The sequence below is a fragment of the Clavispora lusitaniae genome, assembly GCF_014636115.1.
Source record: "Clavispora lusitaniae strain FDAARGOS_655 chromosome Unknown tig00000003_pilon, whole genome shotgun sequence".
Taxonomy (NCBI): domain Eukaryota; kingdom Fungi; phylum Ascomycota; class Pichiomycetes; order Serinales; family Metschnikowiaceae; genus Clavispora; species Clavispora lusitaniae.
The window spans coordinates 2,284,260-2,306,355 of record NW_027093975.1 but is presented as its reverse complement, the minus strand read 5'-3'; the positions used below and the strand labels follow the sequence as shown (position 1 = coordinate 2,306,355).

The following is a 22,096-nucleotide window of genomic DNA, read 5'->3' as shown; positions in this document are numbered from 1 at the left end:
CCTCGCATTACCATGCGCTATATAAATTAGCTGCTGTCCCACATGATAGTACAAAGTTTGCTCGACCATTAGAGATCTGTAGTGTCTACATCACGCAGTGCTCTTAGTGAGTGGACTATATTTGGGGACAGCATTTGTTTTGTATAGCATTATTAATCCTCATCTTCTATGTCAGCCCAACTCTTCGATTTGTCGGACATCTTCTCAAACAAGTCGCGAACCTCCTGTTGGAGCCGTGCGTCTTTCAACTCCTGTTCTTTCTTGAGTTTCTCGGCCTTTTTCTCACGTTCTTCTCTTAACCTCGCCTCTCGCTTCTGGATTGGTGTCATGTATTTTTTTTGTTCTCCTGGGGCCGAGACAGCACCTGCTGTGCCAATACGAGAAGCTAAAGACCTTGCAGCATCCGTCATCGGGCCCTTTTCATGAAGTATTTCGTGCGGCAAATGGGAGTCGCTCGTATCATCTTTGTGCGTTGGGCCCTCCTTGTGCTTAATGCCATGCTTGGGGCCCTCTTTGTGTTTAGCGCCTTCTTTGTGTCTAGGAGCATCTCTATGTTTTGGACTTGGGTGGTCTTTGTGTTTGTTGTCTCTGATGTCTAGTCTCGCACCCAAGGCTTGGGCAAGGTCCTTCACTGGCTCCTTCAATGCATGCCGATCAACAAGCTCATTCTGCTTGTGCTGCACTCTGTGGTCACTTTTTCGCCTTCCTCTTCTCGCGGGGTCCTTATGATTCTTGGCTTCCAATTCAGTGGCTGTAGATTTTGGTGCACTCTTTCTGGGTCCTTGAGGAACATGATGGGCGTCGGCCCATTTTGATGGGAGAGCAGTGGCTTTTTTGGGCGTGTCAGATTGTTTTTTCACACGCGAGTCTTGCTTGAGGGCTTCTTTTACCAAGTCTTCTTCAACGGCCCACCGCGAGGCGAGACCCATTTTTCTGTAGGCGAAGATAATTGATATACTGGGGACTTGAGATTGGGGCGCGCAGTTCCTCCGGTTGACGCACTAGACCTGCAACGGCCAACGAAAAAATGCTGGTAAGAGAAAAAAGAAAAATGTTTCGTTAGCTCAACTACGGTGGATGAAACCTGGTCTCAAATTCAAGGAAGTTCATTGGGCATTACTTTTCCTCTTATACGGAGAAGCTGCGCTCTGTAGTAATTGAGTGATTTGAGCATACCCCACCCGTACCTTTTCACCGCATGACATGGTCTATGTGACCGCATACCTGTATGCGCTTAATAAGCATGAGAGTCCAGTCCGATTTCTAATTTGCAAAAGTACGCCAAAAGTGAGAGGATTTTCGACCACTTAGAAAGGAGTAAAGAGCATTAAGACGTCTAACAAAGATGAAACTAGAAAGACGAGGCTAAATACCTTGACATAGCATTAACGGTCGGTTGAGTTAGCTCTAAAGAATATAATGCCATGCGCTCACCTGACCTACAGGACGAGGGTGTACCGAAGTTTTGGTGAAGCAATTTTATTAGAATTTCTGCCATATTAAAGACTAAAGCCCACTTTTCTGGACAACACAATCTCAATTGATCATGTCTACATTTTCTAGTTTCAATTTATCCACTGAATTGCCAGCTTGGAAGAAGCTCGAATCCACATACGAGTCGACCGGCAAGGCTTTGAAAGTCAAGGACGAGTTTGCTAACGATCCAAAAAGATTTGACAAATTCTCTGAGGTTTTCGACAACTACGACAAGTCCGAAATCTTGTTTGACTTTTCGAAGAACATCATCAATGATGAAATCAAGGCGCAATTGATTGCTTTGGCCAAAGAGGCGGGCGTTGAGAAATTGAGAGACGCCATGTTTGCTGGTGAAAAGATCAACGAAACCGAAGGCAGAGCCGTGTACCACGTGGCTTTGAGAAACAGAGACATGAAGGAAATGAAGGTGGATGGCGTTAACACCGCCCCAGAGGTTGACTCCGTGCTTCAGCACATGAAAGAATTCTCTGAAGAGGTTAGAAGCGGCAAGTGGACCGGATACACCGGTAAAAAAATTACCGACGTCGTGAATATCGGTATTGGAGGCTCCGACTTGGGCCCTGTTATGGTCACAGAAGCTTTGAAGGCTTACTCCCAACCTGGCCTCGAAGTGCACTTTGTGTCCAACATTGACGGAACCCACTTGGCCGAGACTTTGAAGGGCTTGAACCAAGAAACCACTTTGTTTTTGATTGCTTCTAAGACTTTCACTACGGCAGAAACATGCACCAACGCCAACTCTGCTAAAAAGTGGTTTATTGAGAAGGCACAAGACAAGGCCCACATCGCCAAACACTTTGCTGCCTTGTCCACCAACGCCGAGGAGGTTTCTAAGTTTGGCATTGACACACGCAACATGTTTGGTTTTGAGAACTGGGTCGGTGGCCGTTACTCTGTGTGGTCTGCCATTGGTTTGTCTGTGGCCATCTACATTGGGTTCGACAACTTTGAAGCGTTCTTGAAAGGTGCGCAGGCAATGGACCACCACTTTACGTCTGCACCTTTGGAACACAACATTCCAGTGCTTGGTGGTCTCTTGTCTGTGTGGTACAACAACTTTTTCGGTGCTCAAACCCACTTGGTTGCTCCATTCGACCAATACTTGCACCGTTTCCCAGCTTACTTGCAGCAATTGTCCATGGAGTCCAACGGTAAGTCCGTTACCCGTGGAAACAGCTTCACCAACTACCAAACTGGCACCATTTTGTTTGGTGAACCAGCCACCAACGCCCAACACTCGTTCTTCCAGTTGGTGCACCAGGGTACCAAATTGATTCCAGCCGATTTCATCTTGGCTGCCCAATCCCACAACCCTATCGAAAACAACTTGCACCAAAGAATGTTGGCATCCAACTTCTTTGCGCAAGCCGAGGCTTTGATGGTGGGTAAGGATGAAGCTCAGGTTGAAAAAGAAGGTGCTAAGGGCGGTTTGGTTCCACACAAGGTATTCTCTGGTAACAGACCCACAACCTCTATCTTGGCTCAGAAGATCACGCCGGCCGCTTTGGGTGCGTTGATCGCATACTACGAGCACTTGACTTTTGTTGAAGGTGCTATCTGGAACATCAACTCGTTTGACCAATGGGGTGTTGAATTGGGTAAGGTTTTGGCCAAGGTTATTGGTAAGGAATTGGATGACTCTAAGGAGGTGGCTGCCCACGACCCATCGACCAACGGCTTGATCAACCAGTTCAAGAAGTGGTCCAACTGAAGCCAGGCGCACTTGTGATGTCCAATCTCTGGTATCGTGCCGTGTATGACTGTGATAAGCTCACTAACATCCGCTGACATTGTATGTTACGGATCATGAATGTTTATATATGTACTTGAATGCATATTTTGTTTTCACGGACGAAAACTGCGTAAGAAGTGCTACTTAACCGGATCATGCCATGAGTTGCCTACTGAAAATGTATTTTCGTGTAAAGAGCTCTCGCTGTACCCTATGTTCGGCCGTTACAACCATATCGTAAGCTGCATTAGTCTATTGTCATCAAACAGTAACTTGAGTCGCCAACCTCGGACAAGATGAAAGACAATTGCACCAGACTAATTGCAGAGACTTTATCATTCACCAAGGCTGCTTCTCATGGGTCTCAACATGCAAATACATTGTGAAGAAAGGTACTTCTTTCGAAAAAAAAAAAAAAAAATGGCCTTTAAGTTAGTGGGATCAACTTTGCTGTATTTTACCCGCAACCGATTACGCTTGTCTAGATGGGCTTCGCATCCTCATAGCGAAATCCTAATGTGTGCAGGGAATGAGCTCTGGAATTTTTTCCTTTCACCATGGCCCAGGAAATCGACATCCCTACCCGGCCAGAGGGCCATGAAGGCTTGGACAATCCATTGAGAGCGATCGTTGTGGTCAACTCTCCTGATGTTCCGGACGGTGACATGGAAGAAAGGATGCTAGACTGTATCCAGACGTTTGATGAGGTTGATAAGTTTTTCGATGCATTTGACGAGAAAGTGGCATATCCAAACGAAAATCACATCAAGTATGAGGTGGGAAGTGATGGGCTTGTTGTTGTGGTTGTTGACACACTCAAGTTAAGAGATGAAGTATTGAAGTTCATTGATGGGTATGTTGCTGAGTTTGGCGATGAACTTGACGACGAGGTCGACGAGGAGGATGAGAATGATGCTGTGGATAGGAAAAAGGCTAGAAAATAAGATAAATGCATTAGGTTTAATAAAATATATGTGGCTGGCATGTACTGAAAGTAGTTCTTTGATGTGGTTTCTCCATAAAAGTCCACTAAAAGCGTTGCCGCATCAAATGATCAATACAGAATTTGCGCTTGAAGCATACTTCGGTAACCTATGTTTACTGTTTAGTTTTTGCTCCTTATCTTCGTTTCATTATATAGTTTCTGTGTGGTTACTTCAATGTGTGCTTCGCACGCAGGATATACAAGTACAAGCCTCAACTCCTGCAAGTCACCAACAACAATAATGGAAGCTTGGAGAAGAATTGACATTGACGCTTTGGAGCCTGAAAATCACTTGTCCAAGCAAGACTTGGTGCCCGACTTACCTCCAACGTCTCACGATGAAATTGTTTCCCTCGCTCTGCAAATAAGACAGACCTTGTCCAAGGGCCAATTTTTGGCTGCTTTGCAAGCGGCTTTGGACAGTCCTCCTTACGTTGCTGAGGAGGCCACAAAAGATTTGCACGCTGAAACAGTCTTTGAGGTTCTTGCATCAATCAAAAATAACCATAACATTGGTGAATTTTCCAAATTCGTCAGCCAATTGACTTCCGACGAGCAGGACACGTTGGTAAAGTACATTTACAAGATCATGGCCACGCCTTATGGCGCAAAGCAAGGTGGCTTGATGTTGACTTGGTTTGAAAAAACCGTGGATGTCACGGGAATGGGCCCTGTGGTTCGCCATTTCAGCGATAGAAGAACGGTTTAAAATAAACGAATGTTCATTGTGGTACATATTATGTAAATGAATCAGCCTGACCAGCATACTAGAGAAGTGAAACATGCGCAGCTTTGAATGGAAGACTGTAGCATGATATTTTTCTTTGCAAACTTAGAGTTAAAATGATATCTCAGAGTACACACATTGATTTTTGTTTTCTTTGACTTTGATCACTTTTGGTGCTTCTCAATGTTTTCTTGATTTGATTCAAGCCGTTCTTTCTGTTAGACTTACGGAAGATATCATTGCATGTCAGATCAAGTTAAGACCTCCTGACCGATGATTGGCTATACCTGTAAATGATATTATTAATCATCATATACTTTGTACTGGCGATTTCCAACTCCGTTCGTTCCCCTTCACGGGGACTGTTTTGAATTTATGATCGATATAATTCTTTCCTGAATTCCGGTCACTTTGTCTGATTTAAGCACAAGAAACATTTCGAATTCCGTAATACGTTCTTCCAAACCAATTCTTTTTTCAGCCGGCATAATTGCTCCCTTAGAATCCCATAGCTATCTTGTAATTCTCTGAGTTCTCGATTTTCTTCTCGTATCTTTGCAGCAGCTTGTTCATATTGCTCTTTCAATTTCTCATTTTCTTGCAATGCGCCCGAATACTTCTGGACAATATATTTATTGTATGACATGAGATCTGAGTGCTTTTTGGCCAAGTCCTTATTCTCGTGCATCATTTCATCTAATGTTTGAGAAAGCTTTTTTGACTGCTTGCGAAGTTCTCCTTTTGCTTCGCGAGTTTTAGCCAACAAACCCTCTATACTCTGTACATGCGAATTATGTCCACTGATGATATTCGATTTTTCGACTAGGGTATCCTGGAGATGTGATATCTTCGTCTCCAACCCAGCAAGTTTCTTTACGAATCTTCCACGGTCGTCTTGAAGTTCCTCTAGAAAGCTATCACTTTCCTTTTTGGCCGTTTCGAGCTCTTTCAATTTTCTTCCATTCTCGATCACCTCTATTTGTAAACTATTGATTGAGGTATCTTTAGCACAAATAATTTCTTGATTTTCATTAAGTGTTTGTTTTAAGTTAAAAATCTCAGATTCGAGCTCCTCCATTTTGGAAGTATACGAAGATTTAAGTTCTCGAAGAATAACATCCTTCAGGCTCAACTCAGTTTCAAGGTTTTTCAATTGCTTCAGAGAAGTAATTTGGGATAGTTCAAGCATTTCATTTGTCCTCGCTAATTCATCCTTCAACGAATTATTCTCCAGCACAAGCTTTTCTGCCTGCGTTTTTACGCCAAGTAGTATTTCTTTGAGATGGTGGACTTTTTCATTTTTAATAAACGACATCTCCAGTTTGAGCTCACCAACTGAGTCATGCATTTTCCTTCGGTAATCGACTAACTCATTAAGTAGTTGGTTTCTTTTCATCTCTAGCTCTAAATTGCTGCTTTCCAACCGCTTGATTTCGACTTCGTATAGGGATTGAGTAATGCTTTTGTTTTTAATCTGCTTGACAGTACGAGTGTTGAAAGTTGAATTTGAATTGAGGTTCAAGGGAGTCAAGGCATACACATCTTTCGCGTGTTGCCGTATCTTAACATCAACTCTTGATGGCTTCAATGGCTTGGAAACTTTGAAAGGTTGCTTGACAGGGCTCAATGATGAGACCGTTGGCATCGCATAATTAGGGACGTTTCTCGTTTTATCCGTTTCACATTTAAGTGATTTTTTTGCAGGAGACATGCGGAAGACTTTGAGGACATCTGCAATATTAAGTAATGCTGATTTTATTAGTTTTGGACACCCACCTTGGTGCAAGTGAAGAAGAAATTTGACTTCCGTTTGCTGAGGACGATTAAAGATTATATTTGTAACCAAATTAGATGATCTAATGGTTGTTTTGGACAAAAGGAGCTGTGTTATGGATGATATGTTTGTGTTTGCAAAACTATTCGTTGTTGAATGGAACTTTTCATTTCCCATCATGTCCACTATCGTTGTTGTATGCGAATCCTCATGTAAACTCACAATGAGACAAGATCTGCTAGATGCGCTATTAGCATCCGTAGCAGCTGTCTCCCGATCTTCGAAAACCTTCTGTATGGTGGACTGGTTAAGAGTCTGCTTCTTAAGTTGAGTTTCAATAGGGATTGAGCTTAGGTACTTCTTTTTGGAGCCATTGTCGAGCAAATCATTTAGCATTCTATTTTCCTTGACTTCGCAGGCAGTGAATAGGATATCATTCGGAGTATTCGCTTTATGTTCAAGAATTGACCTCAAAGTCGTAGTTTTTCCGCTTCCTGTAGGGCCTATAAGCACGAGAGCAGATGAGGTGGATGTGAGTTTCTGGAGCGCATTATCTGGTATTTCATCTTCGTAAATGGCTGAGAATTCGTATTGCTTATTGTTAAAGCTGATTGTATTGGAAGAACATTTAGAGAAGACGGCATTCTGCCCCAGTCTAACCTTGAGCAATAAAGGAACGTTCATTTCCACCGTGGTGAGAGTATCAGGGTGCTTATCACTTTAGTGCATCATTATCAGTCTAGTATGGTAATATTTACGTTAATGCTCAAACAGGTATAGCCTACTAGAACAATTGAGACCCGTACCCCTGAAAATGTACAGGAATATGTGGCTACATCTAGAAAGTACGACTAATGTAGGAGAACCGTATTAAAGAAGGCGAAGCATAAAAGAAACGAAAAGCAAAAATTAAGGTGATAATGAAAAATCAAGTGATTTTGAAAAAAAAAGCCAATTACTTTTCTGGCTAAAATTGCCTCCCCCGCAACTACTCCGCAGTAGGTGGCTGATCCAGGGCTCGAATCGATCGTCTCGTATACCACTAATCTATTTTATTTGCCCGTTTCTGTACTCTTCTCTCTGTGTCCTCCTCACATTGCCCCACCATGTATTTTCTATGTTTTGGAGACATTGCATACCATTGGGGGCCCCACGACTAATTACCCCACTTAAACGCCTCTCCTATTTGGGTAGTCTTAAGCCGGGGCCATCACCATATCTTTCGGTGTAGCTCAATTAAATCAAACAAGTCAAGATCCACCAAGTGAAGTCTTTCGAATTTAGTGGCTAATAAAAGAAGTGGACACATTCCACGGGGTTCGGGCTCATACTTTTTAATCCGTGTGGCCAATGATGTAAAGATACAGAGCAACGTCTCGTTGCTGCAACCAGTAGGGTGTGTATATAGAGGCGCCGTGCCTCCACATTTGCCGTTGAGGAAATATATAAGTGGAGTGACCGCCCAAAAAATAGAGCTCAGTGTGATCAATTGACAAACAAAATTACAATGGCCACTATTAAGTTGAACTCAGGATACGAGATGCCTCAGGTTGGTTTCGGCTGCTGGAAAGTCGACAACAAAACCTGTGCTGACCAAATCTACAATGCCATCAAAGTCGGTTACAGATTGTTTGACGGCGCTGAAGACTATGGTAACGAAAAAGAAGTTGGCGAAGGTATCAACAGAGCCATTGCTGATGGCTTGGTTGCTCGTGACGAGTTATTCGTTGTCTCGAAGCTCTGGAACAACTTCCATCACCCTGACAATGTGGAAAAGGCTTTGGACAAGACATTGAGCGACTTGAACCTCGAGTACCTCGACTTGTTTTTGATCCATTTCCCAATTGCTTTCAAGTTTGTTCCTTTCGAAGAAAAGTACCCTCCAGGATTCTACTGTGGAGACACTAACAAGTTCATCTACGAAGACGTTCCAATCATTGACACTTGGAGAGCTTTGGAAAAGTTGGTTGAAAAGGGAAAGATTAGATCCATTGGTGTTTCCAACTTCAATGGCTCCTTGCTTGTCGACTTGCTTAGAGCTGCTAAGATCAAGCCTGCTGTTTTGCAAATCGAGCACCACCCATACTTGCAACAACCACAGTTGATCAAATGGGTGAAGAGCAAAGGAATCGCCGTGACTGCGTACTCTTCGTTCGGTCCTCAATCATTCGTTGAATTGAACCACCCTAAGGTCGGTAACTGCACCACGTTGTTTGAACACGAAGACATTGTCTCCATCGCCAAAAAGCATGGAAAGAGCCCCGGCCAAGTCTTGTTGAGATGGGCTACTCAGAACGGTCTTGCTGTTATTCCAAAGTCCAACAAAACCGAGCGTTTGGTTCAGAACTTGAATGTCAACGATTTTGACCTTTCTGCTCTGGACTTGAGTGCCATTGCTAAATTGGATATTGGTTTGCGTTTCAATGATCCATGGGACTGGGATGAAATCCCAATCTTCCATTAGGTACGTTTAAATGTATAGAAAAATACAAAATTGCCTTCTATTAGTCATATTTCTTTTTTTTTTCTAGATGTTCAGGGTTCAAATCAGATCCAAAACGTTGTGGCGACCCAAGTTCAACAATTTTAACCTAGACACAAAATCGTCTCTGTTGATATATGCACCACAAAGTCTTCTTTTGCCTGTGAATTCCGTTCTGGAATGGAAACATCTCCAGTTGTCAAAGATCAAACATTGACCCGGTTTCAATTGATAAAAGATTTCGTTTTCAGGAGAGCTAATGATCTTATACCAGCTGCGAATAGCTTTATAGAATTTAGGAACGTCCGTTGGATCGGCCCAGCAGTCCATACAAGAGCGGTCAGTTTGGTTCCATCTGACTTGGATCAAATTGCCCTCCAAGTCAAGCTTGAAAACAGGTTGAGGAATATCAGGCTGAATACAAACCTTTTCTTCACCTGCAGAATGGGCTGGGACTGGAATTCTCGTAAGAAGTTCGTAGCTCTCTGGATCGGTTTGCTTCAACTGTTCAGCGCATTGAAAGGCGTCAACCAATGAGGTAGTTCCTCCCGTCCCATCGTGATACAAAAGATGAAACAATTGTAAACCGGGAGTATCTGACCAATAAGTACCGTCTGTATGGGCAGAGATGTCAAAATTAGTATAGGCTGTGTCCTTCTTCCCCAAATCCGAGGTGAAATCCCAAAAACCACCATAATGGGTTGGTCTGATGTACATTAGCTTCTCACATAACTTCTGTGTGTCTTCAGGTGTCACAGGGACATTGTCAATGAGAGTGAAACCGTGTTTCCATATCTTCAAACACCACTCTTTTATTGCAAGTTCACTATCAGTTTCATCACTGGATGCCATTATCTTGTTGAAATCCACAGTTGGCATGTTATCCTTGATGTCTGCAGTTTTCCAGTACTGGCGAGCCAACACATCTTTTTCGCCCTTGACTTTGAACTCGTAGGGCAAAATACGAGGATTGTAAGCGTGCAATCTCAACCAGTAAAATTGATAAACTGACTTGTGGTTCTCTTGACTCCACACAATGGTCAACTTACCGTCAGCTAAATTGCACTCAATTGGACGAATGTTCTCGTCTATTAAGGCAGAGTTGAGTAACCGTTGCTTTGTTGTATCAAAGTAACACTCTTCACAACGACAGTTATCTCTGAGCCAAATATAATGGAACGAGGTGGTTGCACCATCAATGCCGACAGTGACAGAGTCCGAATTGAGCTTGAACGAATATCCGGTCATGTTTGGGGGTTCAGAGGAAAGAATGGGATGTGGTAAAATAATTGTCGGCTCATGCTTTATTCCCTTTCAGCATACCATTTGTGGGGGATTCCGAGGTACATGCAGGCATTCTTTCGGCAAAACCCTTCACCGACATTAATCTGCAGTAGGACTTAGCCCTATAATCAAATGGCCCAGAATATTCTGGGCAATAGTGACAAGCTATGCATTTCTACTCTTCGAACCCACTACATCGGCGATTATCTTTTCACTTTTGCGACTGCTTACTTATCACCTCACTTTTCACTTCTTCTTTTTCTCTGCCGCTTTCCCCATATTATTCTCCACTTATTGCGAATGAATTGACTCGTTCCTCCTTTGGATTTCGCACTGCATTATCAGTTTCGCGCGAAGGATACCTATTGCTTAATTCTACTCATCGCACTCAAATCACACCTATATTGACATCACAGTGTTTGTCCAGATTAAAACAGCCTATTTGCTTGCTTTAGATCGGCATTCATATTAAGCACATAGCAGAATAAGAAACAAGAGAAGAAAGTATCCCATAACATGTCTGACGTTCAGAGACGTCGATCTTCCGGCTATCTGGAGAAAGAATGGGCTGACATCGATGTATCTACTTTCTTACCTAATGAGGACTTTCCAGAAAGATATCGGGAAAGGAAAATGAAAACAATCCACGAAGCAATTGAGGCGTGTGATTTAGGCAGAATTGCTGAATTGGCTAGATCGTCTGAGGGGTTGGTGGCATCAGACTTGCGAGTGAAAGCATGGCCCTTGCTTTTGAATGTTTTCACTGCGAACTCTAATTCAAAACAAAAGGTGGATTCCATAGGTGCATCTGCTGATGCCCTCGACTTTCACGACTTGGAGCCTCACAAAGATGAAGGTCAAGTGTTGCTCGATATTAAACGACTGTTTACAGTGATGCTGCATTTCATTTCTTTCAGTCATGCAGTAAGTTCATCTTATACAACAATCCTTTCTAAAGATGACATTGAAGAAATGAGAAAAAGACTCTTCTGTCTCATTGTCCGGGTTTTGCGGAAATACCCATGTCTCAACTATTATCAGGGGTATCATGATATTGCAACGGTTATCCTCCTCGTATGCAATGATTCTGCAACCGGTAATGATGATTTAGCAGCAATGCTTTTGGAAAAGCTCACTGTTGAACATCTAAGAGACTACATGATCTCCGATATCGGGCTCTCTGTTAACCACTTGAAAATAATCCCATGCATCATTGAACGTGAAGATACCCTTTTGTTTCAACTCATTCGTCAAACTAGTAATTCTCATTTGGCTACGAATGGATTTTACTTTGACTATGAATTTCTTCAGGCCCTTCTGTCTATTCTCACCATCTTTAGCCATGATGTCACCAATTTCTCTCACCTCATGATGATTTGGGACTTTGTTTTCAGTTACCGTTCGGTAGCTGTTTCTGCTTTCATTTATGCTGCTATCACACTTCATTTCAAGGATGTAATATTAGAGGAGCTCTGTGTATCAAGCATTGAAGACCTTGCATCAGTTGACCCTGATTGTGTTCATTCACTCTTGTCACCAACAAGCTTATTTTCAAGGATCACAGATTCCAATTTGGGAGATATTTTGTCTTTCACAAAGCAACTAATCGATGAACATCTGCTAACGGGTATTTCAACTCCTGATACTATAGGTGTTTGGTTCGGAGAATTCAACAAGCATTCCGTCCTTTGTACTTCATCGAAACTCGGTACCATATTCTCCAGCGAATACGATATGGGCGATGAACGTGTTGCATCCATTAAGCCCGGACACCTAGATAACAACGAAGATCTATCCCCGATAATAACGCTTCAGGAACATGAACAAGAGCAAGAAACAGCTCACAAGGCGTCCTTAATGACTATGGCCCTCGAACAAGATTCCCTTGCGACCTCAATTACTTCACTCGATAATGAGAATGAGTTCTCATCGGGCAATCTGTTATCTTCCTCAATCTCAAGCATCTCAGGAGCCCCTTCTGCCCTCAAAAGGGAAATTATACAGACATCATCTATGATATTGAAAAATCTACTACCCCAACACCGGCCTGATGATGCTGCAGATCCTCGCGATTCCAGGAGGAGAAATTCCTTAATTTTGGGTAGCATTTACAAAGTTAGTTTAACTGTTGGATTCTGTGGCTTCCTATTACACTTTTTGCTTAAGGAAAGCCATTGGTATAAATCTAGTATGTCTCATCTTGCTACAAGAACTTTCAGTACATTCGGAGCAGATTTGGCAATGCTTAAGCGGGATGTCGGTCATGGTATTTCTAGAGTTGTGGGTAATGTCTTTTCGTTTTTGGATGACACAAGTATTTTCCACTCTGGATTGGATATTACACAAGTTGGCTTAGGAACGCTACGAGATTCTGTCTACGCCTTCGGAAACTGACAATTAATTCCTGCTTTTTTGAAGCCCTATATCTCTGTCTTGCTTTTGATGACCTCGTACTTCGTGTTACTTTTATGAGTCTGCATTCATCTATATTTTACGTCCTTGTACATACACCATACGTAATGCGACGCGGAAGTAGCAATTAGTCGTGATCGATGGAATACACCAACACCACGTCAGCATACGAAGAATGACCCCAACCTCGGTTTCCACTTGTGCTGATCATGAACCTGCCAGTATCATCAACACGTAGATTGCTCAACACACCTCCATGGTGACCAGGTATAACCAAAAATGGTGTGGCTCTCTTTTTGGTTGTTGTTTCCAGGTTAAAATCATCATACAACCCAAGATTATATAATCTAATGTTATCATTCGAGCCACAGAGAAGAAAGGAATCGTTAGGCATGGTCAGCAACGCTGTGACTGGTCCCGAGATTTTAGGAAATTGAAGACGCTTCAGGACATTTGGTATCATAGTGGAACCAATTCCTCGTGCATGAGGCATTCTAATATTTATTTCTTCGACTGTGCTGTTTCGTCTGCCCACATAGAGTTTATCACCATCATTTGACCACATCGCAGACATGCACCAAGGAGGAACCCCTTCTGGAACTCCAAGCTTAAGAACTGCATTAGTGCCAGACACTCTCGCATCCCAAATGTTGATTGTGCCGTCAATGCTGGAAGACATGAATATGGAGTCACTTGTAGAAAGCTTATTTTTCGAGGTGTTTGATTTGATGTTGGAAATGCTAGTGTTTTCGTCATTGTCATTACTTTTATCATTGTCCTCTCCATCACTGTCTCCAAAGAGAGAATCAACATCACTTTGGTTCTCAGCTGTTTCCGTATCTGGATTGAATGAGATGTCTACCACTCCCTGTGGCCTGTAGTGGATCTGTGATATTTGGCCGGTACTTCCCTTGAACAAATTTACCACTTTTCCTGTGTTCAAGTCCCATTCTCGAATTGACTTATCCCAAGAGCCAGAAAGAAATTTATTCTGAACAAAATTTAGCTTGATGACTGAAACAGCATCCAGATGGCCAGTCATAATCGACTGTTCATTTGTCTTCTTGGCGCAGTGTGGAAAATAATGGTGAATAACACCCTCATTATAAATCATAGTGTATAATGAGATACCTCCAGATAGCAACCCTGATAAGCACCAATACCCATTGCGCTCTACATCTAGCGAGTAAACGGGATTTACCTTTGGTTCATAGGCCGCAGACCCAGCTGTGAAATCACTTTCTTTAAGTTTGGGGTTTTCGTTCAAGATCTGTCTTTTAGTGAGCGGCTGTTCGTTCTCCCAATAGGAACCAATTGCACCTGCTTTTGTAATACTATCCATCAAGTTATGCTTCTGTGCAACTGTTAGCGGTGCTTTTCCCTCTATGGAAGCTGTGAAATCATATTTGCGGATGAATCCATCTTCTCCTCCAGTCAAGATCCACTTCGGGCCATCAGAAATTGCTAGGGCGTGGCATTGTTGAGCATATGGGATCGCCACAACTGGTACAATATCAAAGTCGGACGCACTCTTCATTCCCGCAATAATCTTTTCCCGTAACGTTTGGTTATCATGTGTCTCTTTCAAAACTTCGCTGGCAGATTTATGTACATTTTGAGCTGACAGGGCCTTAGTGCCATTTTCATCATTTTCCGTTGCTTGTGTCAGCTTTTCTTTATCCATGTCCACATCTTCATTGATCGATCTTTCCTCGTTATTGTCATCGTTTTCATCCTCATTTTCATCCCCTTCGTCTTCATTCTCTTCACCCTCTTCACCTTCTTCTCCATCGTCGCCCTCCTCACCTTCCTCGTCCTCTTCGTCGTCCTCTTCTTCTTCATCTTGTTCATCTTGTTCCTCTCCATTTTGACTTAGTTCCATGTCGCCGCCAGCATCCTCCATATCCATATCAGAGTTTTCAATATCCTCCCCTAGCACGCTATCCTCATTTTCGGCGACGTTGAAAAGATCCTCGTCCATCGACATGGTCAGAAGGAATTGTGGTTTGTTGATAATGGAGTGCACGTAGTAAGGTAATCGTATCTACTGGTATTAATGATTACTGAACTACCAATATTGCAAAAGAATTCAAACTTTCGAGCAGATTTACCCCTAGGTAGTTAGTATTCGATTTGTTGTTACAATTGAGGCAGTAGTTATCTTTTTCTTTTTCTGGTGGTGTTTTCTTTGTAGGTACATTTCGCATAATGATCCAGAAAATGTAAATTTACTCAACTTAAAGCAGATCGCGACTCTAAACATAACTCCATGATAGTACAATGGCCTCTCGAAAAGTCGAAACTTGGATTGGTTGAAGAACAATGACTCATGTAATGATTGATATTACCTGGTGCATTGGCCACTTACTATTACTAACCAGCGACATTACAGTATACTCTACATGCAGTTGACGAACCTTGTATTTACAGCTAGTTACGATGTCAAAAAAAAACACGCTTACTCGTAGATCCAAGAGAACATAGCTGGCTTGTACTCAACCAATTCCTCCTTCTTGAACCACAAACCGATTTCCTTGTTGGCGGATTCAACAGAGTCAGAACCGTGGGCAACATTTCTGCCCATGTCAATAGCAAAGTCACCTCTGATGGTACCTGGGGCAGATTGCAATGGGTTGGTAGCACCCAAAATAGCTCTACCTTGCTTGACAACGTCCTTACCTTCCCAAACGGTGGCCAAAACTGGACCAGACAACATGTAAGACAACAAGCTTGGGAAGAATGGCTTCTCTTGCAAGTCCTCGTAGTGGTTTCTCAACAACTCTTCGGTTGGTTGGCACAACTTGATGCCGACCAACTTGAAGCCTCTGTTTTCGAATCTAGACAAGATGGAGGCAATCAATCCTCTTTGGACACCATCTGGCTTGATAGCAATGAAAGTTCTCTCGTTGTTGGACATTGTTAGTTTTGGTGAAGAGAAAAAAAAAGGCAAGCCGGATCGACGAGAAATTTTTTTTCCGACACGGTAGCCTACTCCACACACTCAATCACGTGGCCAGATCCTTCTAATAATCCCACGTTGCAATGGCATAAAGGAATCGAAAGCTTCAGCCAAGTGTAGACGGCTCGAAGTATATTTGTATTGATCACGTTTCATATGTGGGGTGCATTCACAAAAATGATTTCTGTAAGCATCATGTGGATCACCTATTCTCTTGTAAGTGCTTCCGGGTAACGTATGCATTTGAGCTTCTTCAAGCGCTTCACCTATAATGCAGAATGCGCGGATGTCACGTGCGCACATTATCTACCAAAACATCACTTCTTTGTTTGTACAATCAACTTGCCATCATGACTCTGGATCAAGACGGAAGGTCATCGGGAAAAAGAGGTCCATCCACACCTTTGACTCCTCATAATATGCAAAACAAGAGAATAGTTTATTCAAAACCAGACTCATGCAAGTTCGATTCTTCGAGAATTATAGAACCTCTGCCTCTGCAGTCATCGTCTCAACTACAATTGGTCGATGCCAAGTACAAAATGTGGCTATTAGAGAAACTATTATCCAAACAGAGAGAAATGACCAAGTTTTTGGAGCTTGAACGAGAGTATGCTATGGAAGGATAGATATGGTTGAGTGAATTCGATCGTCCATCTTTCTTGGCCAGAACTTAACTGGTACCACTTGTTCCATTACATGTTGAAGCTCGTTAATTTTGACCCGGTTTCCCTCTTGTTCCTTTGAAATAGTCAGAGAGTCTGGAGTCGCTAAAATAATGACCGTCTCTAGCATTGTTCCAGTCATTCAATTTCCGAGCCAATCTCTCCTTTTCATCATCCCGAGATCCTCGTTCTTCCAAGTCATCCTTGAGCCAACGTAATACTAGAGGATGCAACGACTCTGCCAATGCAACTTTTATCTTGGTGATAATATTCCGAGAATCACGAGCAATTTCAACTTCCTTCAGTTCGTTGGTGAATGTGATATCGGCAATGTCCACGTCGTCTGCCTTTCTCCCCTCTTTGAGATGGATTACTCTATCACACCAATTCTTTCCCAATCCATCGAAGATATGGGTTGCATATATTACGCAACTGTTTCTTTCACGGCACTCCTTTTTCAAAAAGGCCAAAAGATTCAGTCTGACAATGACATCTAAGTCGACAGTGACTTCATCTAAAAGTAACAATTTCCAGGGCTTAAGTAATCCCATCACTAATTGCACTCTTCTGCGCTCACCGTCCGAAATGTAGGCCATCGACCAATCAGGATCCAAATCCATAATTCGTATTAACTCATCTCTTCTCTCAGAGTACGTTTCTCCACCAATGGAAGAAATGAGGAGTTTCACTGGAATGTCTCTCTTGACAACCTCGTTGTTGGCCCATTCAGTTCCCAAGTAAGAAATGTAATTGTTTATATCAGAATTGTGCTGCTCGTGTCTAGTTGGGGAGAATTCAAAAGGATCAAACCCACCGAGCTTTAGACTCCCTTCTTTTATCAAAGTTTTCCCGGCTAATATCTTCAAGAGTGTCGACTTGCCTGCTCCATTAGGTCCCACCAAAAGGTTTGCTGTGCCCCACGGAATTTTCAAAGTTATATCTTCCACTCCACGTCTCTTATTGCCAAAAACATAGGTGAGATTGGTAGTTTCAACTGCGTAATGCGAAGTAGTCATTTAAAACGGTTGTTTCAAGGGGTACCTGCTTTCATGAATTGGAAACCTCATGTGTGGGTACTGCAGGAACCGATAATGCACTTACACCAGACCTACACTATAAACGTACGTACAAAAAACTTTTGCATTAGTAATACAGGGAATCACATATTTTTAATAGCTTAATTCTTTAATCCATCTCATAACATCCGACTTCACAGGCTTGTTCTGAATACTCTCAAAAATATCTTCAATTTCCTTCGAGTAATCAGAGTGCTGCAAGTTAAACTTTCTCAAGTATGTTTTAAGCAATCCGCGGTACTCATAGAATAGCCATTGCAAATCAATTTTGGCCATCAATTCGGTGTCATTCTTGTCTTCATCACTAAATTCCGTGATGATTTTGACTTCTTCTGTCTCTGGGTTTTCCACGCCAATCTTTCCAAGAGTGTAGTTCAAGTTCTCCACAATGAGATTGAACAACAAAAGAATAACCTCTTTGGAGCTTTCTCCCACGGCACATGTACTCAAGACACGGTTGATAGACTCCATACAGGAAACGTTATTGATAATTAGATTTGAGTCGGGGTCAAGAGCTTTGCGGATAAGATATTGCGGGTTCAAGATTCCAAACTCGATAAGATACTCTAAGATCAAAAAGGCAACTTGGGGCTGTTGAATCCATATACGCAAAATTGACTCAATGATCCATTTTTGTCTGTTGCCCAACTGCTCAGGCGTCAAGTGCAAATCTGGAAACTGAAACTCTGTACCGCTTAGCTTGTAATCTTCTTCGGTAACTTCCACCCCACTCACGAATTTCAATTTAGCAATATCTCTGTTGAGAATACTCACGACAGAATAAATAGATCTGGAACCAATGTACGCATACGTTTGGAATAAAAGATTGATCAAAACCTTATCCGAATCCACATTAACCACCGAGGACTTGATAGCTTCTAAAGTCTCATTCACCATGTCATTGAATTGCTCGTTCGATCTCCAGTTAGCAATGATGAAATCATAGAGTTTATTTGCCACTTCATTGAGGGGCAACGCAGGGTTAGAAAACTCGTATATAAGTTCCTCCTGCGGAGACAACATCAATCTCAGGCTCATTGCTTCCTTTCTTTGCATAATTGCGTTAACTATTGTGGTCTTCAATTCCTCGTTATCTCCACCATACAATTCATAATCATAGTTGATGATATACTCCGTAGGATTAGGGAAAAGAGAAATATCCAAATACTGGTAAAACTCATCCAAAGCCATAAGTCTATTCTCACCATCTTCACCTTGAGTCATGGTTACAAAACTGTCCTTTATTCTAGCCTTATTGGACAATCTGATTTCTTTAGCAATCAAATTCTTAATGAAGTTCTTTTTTGGGTGGTACTGTAACTGAGAATATTTGACAGAGTCTGCCACCCACTCATCCCACTTCCATGAGAAATCGAAATTGGAAATTTGCGTGGTCATCCAATCCATGTATCTGACCTTCAGTTCGTAATCAAAAGTTTCTAAATTGTTGTAGAAAAATCTAATAGCTCTTCCAAATACCGGAGCAATCGACTCTGGGCTCTCACGACAACAGGAGATCAAAACAGTATAGTAATAAATTTCACGGTGAAGTGGCTTAGGAAGTTGAAAAATCATTGTCAAAATACTCTCTACTGCCACATCTTCCACTTTCCATGTGGAAAGGGGAGGATTGTTTTCACCGGAAGCATTATCCTTCGCTATGAGAGACAATTGGTCCACAGACGATCCAGGAGGACTGAAAAGATTCCTCGAACAAAACAAATCCAAGATGGACAATTGGATAGAAGCTTCCCTTTGGTTGAACGACATATTGGTTAAAATGTCAAACGATAAATCCTTGAAAAACAAACCAAAGTACGATTCAATAGAGGGTACCGTCTCAAAGTCAGTAGTGTTGTAGACTTGAAAGAGTAGTCTCGGATGCTCATACCACAAGTTGTCGATCAAACCAGTTGGTTTGTAGTTTTTCAATTCCTCAATCGAAGGAATAGACAATTGCGGCAATGGGTGTTTCACCAACTCATTGGAAATAGAATTGTTGCTTAATGCCTCATTAATCAATGGGTCTACAAGCTCCCCAAAGTTCAAGAACAAAGCATCCTGCAACGAGGACCAATTCTTTTCCGGACCTTGTAAGTTCACCAATGCACTCAAGATAAGGTTGATGATCTTTTGAGGTTTGTAAGGTAAGTTGTTAGTGAAGTTTGAGTTTTTGGCATCAAAGGGCTCAAGAATAGAGATTGTTCTCTCCGGGTCCAGCTCCACGATTTTAAAGGATTGTGCCAATTCAATGACCTGATTTGCTGTATCCACTGTGGCTTGAGAGAAGTCATTTGCAAACAAATAAGGCGTAGATATCAAGACATTGTAGAAAATCTCTTCTGCAATCCCGCTCCTTTCTGACGAAGAGTTTTGTAATTCAATTGCACAATTCAAAAGTTGCTTCAAAACGTTAGACACAGAACCTTGTTCTATGATGGGAGACAAAGTGGCCAAAAACTTTAACACAGACTTTAGGTCATTGAAAGCACCCGCATCTTCAGCCTGCTTCTTCGAATCCTTCTTCTGATCTTCTTCTGTGTCCATAGAATCAGTGCGTATAGAGTCTAGTAGCGCCTGAGCCTTCGCATGGAAGAATTCAATAACATACTTAGCCACCAAGAAATTCTTCGCATTGCAAATGAAGATCAAGATGCTAATATTTGGGATCTTTTGTGGCTGTTCAAGAACAACAGCATACAACGTGTTAAGTATAGCTTCACGCAACTTATCAATCTTCTCGAATTCAGCCACAATTGGATTCAGAATGTATGAAATGTCGTCGACTTGGTTAGCTAAGTTGGAATTTTCTCCGATTCTGCGAATATCTTTGCAAATGTTGGAGATCAACTCAACAACTGGGTCAACATGTTGCTTCTTTGATGGGTCGTCGTAGTCGTCGAGTTGAGGCCCTGATCCTCCTTCAAAGTCGTCTCTGCTTCTCTTTCCGTTTTCCATAGCGAAGCAAGAAGTTGTTGGAGAGGAAAGAGAGGTGTGCAGGTCAACGCGAAAAGAGCTTGATGGAATAAGGCTTTAACTAAAACCTCGCTTCTACTTTGTACGAGATTATATCTGCCCCCGTAAAAGCTCGCCGTGACTGAAATGGGATGGATGGCTTTGTGAGCATGTTCCACCATGAACAATGAATTGTTTTTTTTTACACTAATGTTACAATTAACATATTGAAGGCTTCCTCCGCCGTCCGTAGGGTTGTAAGTTGCTAGTCGGATTAGATGACCTTGTGTAGCTAGTAATTTTCCTTCTACATTTGTGATGCTACCTCTTTTTTTTTCCTCTGATAACTTTTATATCTTGGTGATAATTTGCAGTTGCATCTTTCTCTGCATGTGGCTCACTTCGCTTCCGCTCCGATTATAATTGACTCCACACTTATGTCTTTCAAAGAAGCATTGAAAAAATCAGTCTTGGTGCAAGATGGAGCACTTGGAACTCAACTAGAAGCGCTCATCCCATTGGATGATCCACATTCTGTCAAAGGTCTGCCTCTTTGGTCAACTAATGCTCTTCTTTACTCACCAGAGTTAATATCGTCCATTCATAAACGATACGTCGAAGCTGGCGCTGATATGATTATTACCGCAACATACCAAGCATCGCCACAGACTCTATCGAAGTACGAGAACATGGATCTTGCTCAAGCCAAGAAAGTTTGGACCAAATCTGTTGAGTGTGCTTTGGAGGCGACAAGAACCCACCCAGAGAAGAAAATCTTCATTGGGGGTTCGATTGGGCCATATGGTGCATATTTGGCAAATGGTGCCGAATATAGTGGCGATTATGGCGAGATTTCCCTGGACCAATTGATGGACTACCATCGTGATATTGTACGTTTTTACGCAGAAACAAAGGAGGTTGATGTGATCGCCTTTGAAACGGTGCCGAACTTTGCCGAGGTTCAGGCGATTTTTAGCTTGGTTGAGCAAATTTTCAACGCTAACTTGCACAAGGAATTCTACGTGAGTCTCAGTTGCAAGGACGCAGACCATTTGGTGGATGGAACACCCTTGGAACAAGTTATTCGCTACATTTTATCAAAAAAATCGTCACAAATTAGCGATAATTTAGTGGGGATCGGATGCAACTGCGTACCATTTGAAATAGTTAGCGACTTCATCGAAACCGTCAACCGGGTGTGTCAAAACAATGGCTCTGAGCAATTGTCTTTGCTTGTCTACCCCAATTTGGGTTTTGAGCCGACTGACACAGCCAATTACGCGTTTCGGTCTTCCACAGAAAAATGGGCTAGTTCGGTGGCGAAGTGGACTCTCTATAGCAACGTTCGTGTCATAGGAGGCTGCTGCAGCACAGGACCAGCAGAAATAGCTCAGATTAAGAATGTGGTGGAAAAAATTAAGAGTTAGCCAGTAAGGCTCAATAAATAGGACACAAACAACCTCAAAGAAAAATAAGGAAAGCAAAACAAAACTCAAAACAAAACAAAACTAAACAAAACAAAATCAAAGATAGAAGCACCAGCGACAT

At 42.2% G+C, this 22,096-nt stretch overlaps 14 protein-coding genes across 14 annotated transcripts; 7 read left to right on the top strand and 7 right to left on the bottom strand. All coding sequences in view use genetic code 12, as the record gives it.

The window, feature by feature from the left end:
* Positions 1 to 152: 152 nt before the first annotated feature.
* Positions 153 to 929, bottom strand: FGR50 (Fgr50p; the record flags this gene model as incomplete). Its single annotated transcript, XM_002619935.2, has 1 exon — positions 153 to 929. The coding sequence occupies one exon, from the start codon at positions 927 to 929 to the stop codon at positions 153 to 155; it is 777 nt and encodes a 258-aa protein (XP_002619981.2).
* Positions 930 to 1,546: 617 nt separating this feature from the next.
* On the top strand, positions 1,547 to 3,208 carry PGI1 (glucose-6-phosphate isomerase; the record flags this gene model as incomplete). Its single annotated transcript, XM_002619934.2, has 1 exon — positions 1,547 to 3,208. The coding sequence occupies one exon, from the start codon at positions 1,547 to 1,549 to the stop codon at positions 3,206 to 3,208; it is 1,662 nt and encodes a 553-aa protein (XP_002619980.2).
* Positions 3,209 to 3,786: 578 nt separating this feature from the next.
* FOB63_001076 (uncharacterized protein) lies at positions 3,787 to 4,173 on the top strand (the record flags this gene model as incomplete). Its single annotated transcript, XM_002619933.1, has 1 exon — positions 3,787 to 4,173. The coding sequence occupies one exon, from the start codon at positions 3,787 to 3,789 to the stop codon at positions 4,171 to 4,173; it is 387 nt and encodes a 128-aa protein (XP_002619979.1).
* Positions 4,174 to 4,389: 216 nt separating this feature from the next.
* Positions 4,390 to 4,923, top strand: ARC15 (Arc15p; the record flags this gene model as incomplete). Its single annotated transcript, XM_002619932.2, has 1 exon — positions 4,390 to 4,923. The coding sequence occupies one exon, from the start codon at positions 4,390 to 4,392 to the stop codon at positions 4,921 to 4,923; it is 534 nt and encodes a 177-aa protein (XP_002619978.2).
* Positions 4,924 to 5,347: 424 nt separating this feature from the next.
* On the bottom strand, positions 5,348 to 7,399 carry FOB63_001074 (Type II/IV secretion system family protein; the record flags this gene model as incomplete). The annotated part of the gene is made up of 1 exon (XM_002619931.2): positions 5,348 to 7,399. One exon carries the CDS (start codon positions 7,397 to 7,399, stop codon positions 5,348 to 5,350), a length of 2,052 nt encoding a protein of 683 aa, XP_002619977.2.
* An 823-nt stretch (positions 7,400 to 8,222) lies between these two features.
* GRE3 (trifunctional aldehyde reductase/xylose reductase/glucose 1-dehydrogenase (NADP(+))) lies at positions 8,223 to 9,179 on the top strand (the record flags this gene model as incomplete). The annotated part of the gene is made up of 1 exon (XM_002619930.2): positions 8,223 to 9,179. One exon carries the CDS (start codon positions 8,223 to 8,225, stop codon positions 9,177 to 9,179), a length of 957 nt encoding a protein of 318 aa, XP_002619976.2.
* Positions 9,180 to 9,257: 78 nt separating this feature from the next.
* On the bottom strand, positions 9,258 to 10,445 carry FOB63_001072 (uncharacterized protein; the record flags this gene model as incomplete). The annotated part of the gene is made up of 1 exon (XM_002619929.2): positions 9,258 to 10,445. One exon carries the CDS (start codon positions 10,443 to 10,445, stop codon positions 9,258 to 9,260), a length of 1,188 nt encoding a protein of 395 aa, XP_002619975.2.
* A 552-nt stretch (positions 10,446 to 10,997) lies between these two features.
* On the top strand, positions 10,998 to 12,875 carry GYP8 (Gyp8p; the record flags this gene model as incomplete). The annotated part of the gene is made up of 1 exon (XM_002619928.2): positions 10,998 to 12,875. The coding sequence occupies one exon, from the start codon at positions 10,998 to 11,000 to the stop codon at positions 12,873 to 12,875; it is 1,878 nt and encodes a 625-aa protein (XP_002619974.2).
* A 145-nt stretch (positions 12,876 to 13,020) lies between these two features.
* On the bottom strand, positions 13,021 to 14,880 carry FOB63_001070 (SAGA complex subunit; the record flags this gene model as incomplete). Its single annotated transcript, XM_002619927.2, has 1 exon — positions 13,021 to 14,880. One exon carries the CDS (start codon positions 14,878 to 14,880, stop codon positions 13,021 to 13,023), a length of 1,860 nt encoding a protein of 619 aa, XP_002619973.2.
* A 471-nt stretch (positions 14,881 to 15,351) lies between these two features.
* On the bottom strand, positions 15,352 to 15,810 carry YNK1 (nucleoside diphosphate kinase; the record flags this gene model as incomplete). Its single annotated transcript, XM_002619925.2, has 1 exon — positions 15,352 to 15,810. The coding sequence occupies one exon, from the start codon at positions 15,808 to 15,810 to the stop codon at positions 15,352 to 15,354; it is 459 nt and encodes a 152-aa protein (XP_002619971.1).
* A 392-nt stretch (positions 15,811 to 16,202) lies between these two features.
* Positions 16,203 to 16,481, top strand: FOB63_001068 (uncharacterized protein; the record flags this gene model as incomplete). Its single annotated transcript, XM_002619924.2, has 1 exon — positions 16,203 to 16,481. One exon carries the CDS (start codon positions 16,203 to 16,205, stop codon positions 16,479 to 16,481), a length of 279 nt encoding a protein of 92 aa, XP_002619970.2.
* An 83-nt stretch (positions 16,482 to 16,564) lies between these two features.
* Positions 16,565 to 17,533, bottom strand: CAF16 (putative ATP-binding cassette family ATPase; the record flags this gene model as incomplete). Its single annotated transcript, XM_002619923.2, has 1 exon — positions 16,565 to 17,533. The coding sequence occupies one exon, from the start codon at positions 17,531 to 17,533 to the stop codon at positions 16,565 to 16,567; it is 969 nt and encodes a 322-aa protein (XP_002619969.2).
* A 153-nt stretch (positions 17,534 to 17,686) lies between these two features.
* Positions 17,687 to 20,551, bottom strand: GCR3 (Gcr3p; the record flags this gene model as incomplete). Its single annotated transcript, XM_002619922.2, has 1 exon — positions 17,687 to 20,551. One exon carries the CDS (start codon positions 20,549 to 20,551, stop codon positions 17,687 to 17,689), a length of 2,865 nt encoding a protein of 954 aa, XP_002619968.2.
* Positions 20,552 to 20,985: 434 nt separating this feature from the next.
* SAM4 (S-adenosylmethionine-homocysteine S-methyltransferase) lies at positions 20,986 to 21,975 on the top strand (the record flags this gene model as incomplete). The annotated part of the gene is made up of 1 exon (XM_002619920.2): positions 20,986 to 21,975. One exon carries the CDS (start codon positions 20,986 to 20,988, stop codon positions 21,973 to 21,975), a length of 990 nt encoding a protein of 329 aa, XP_002619966.2.
* Positions 21,976 to 22,096: the final 121 nt, after the last annotated feature.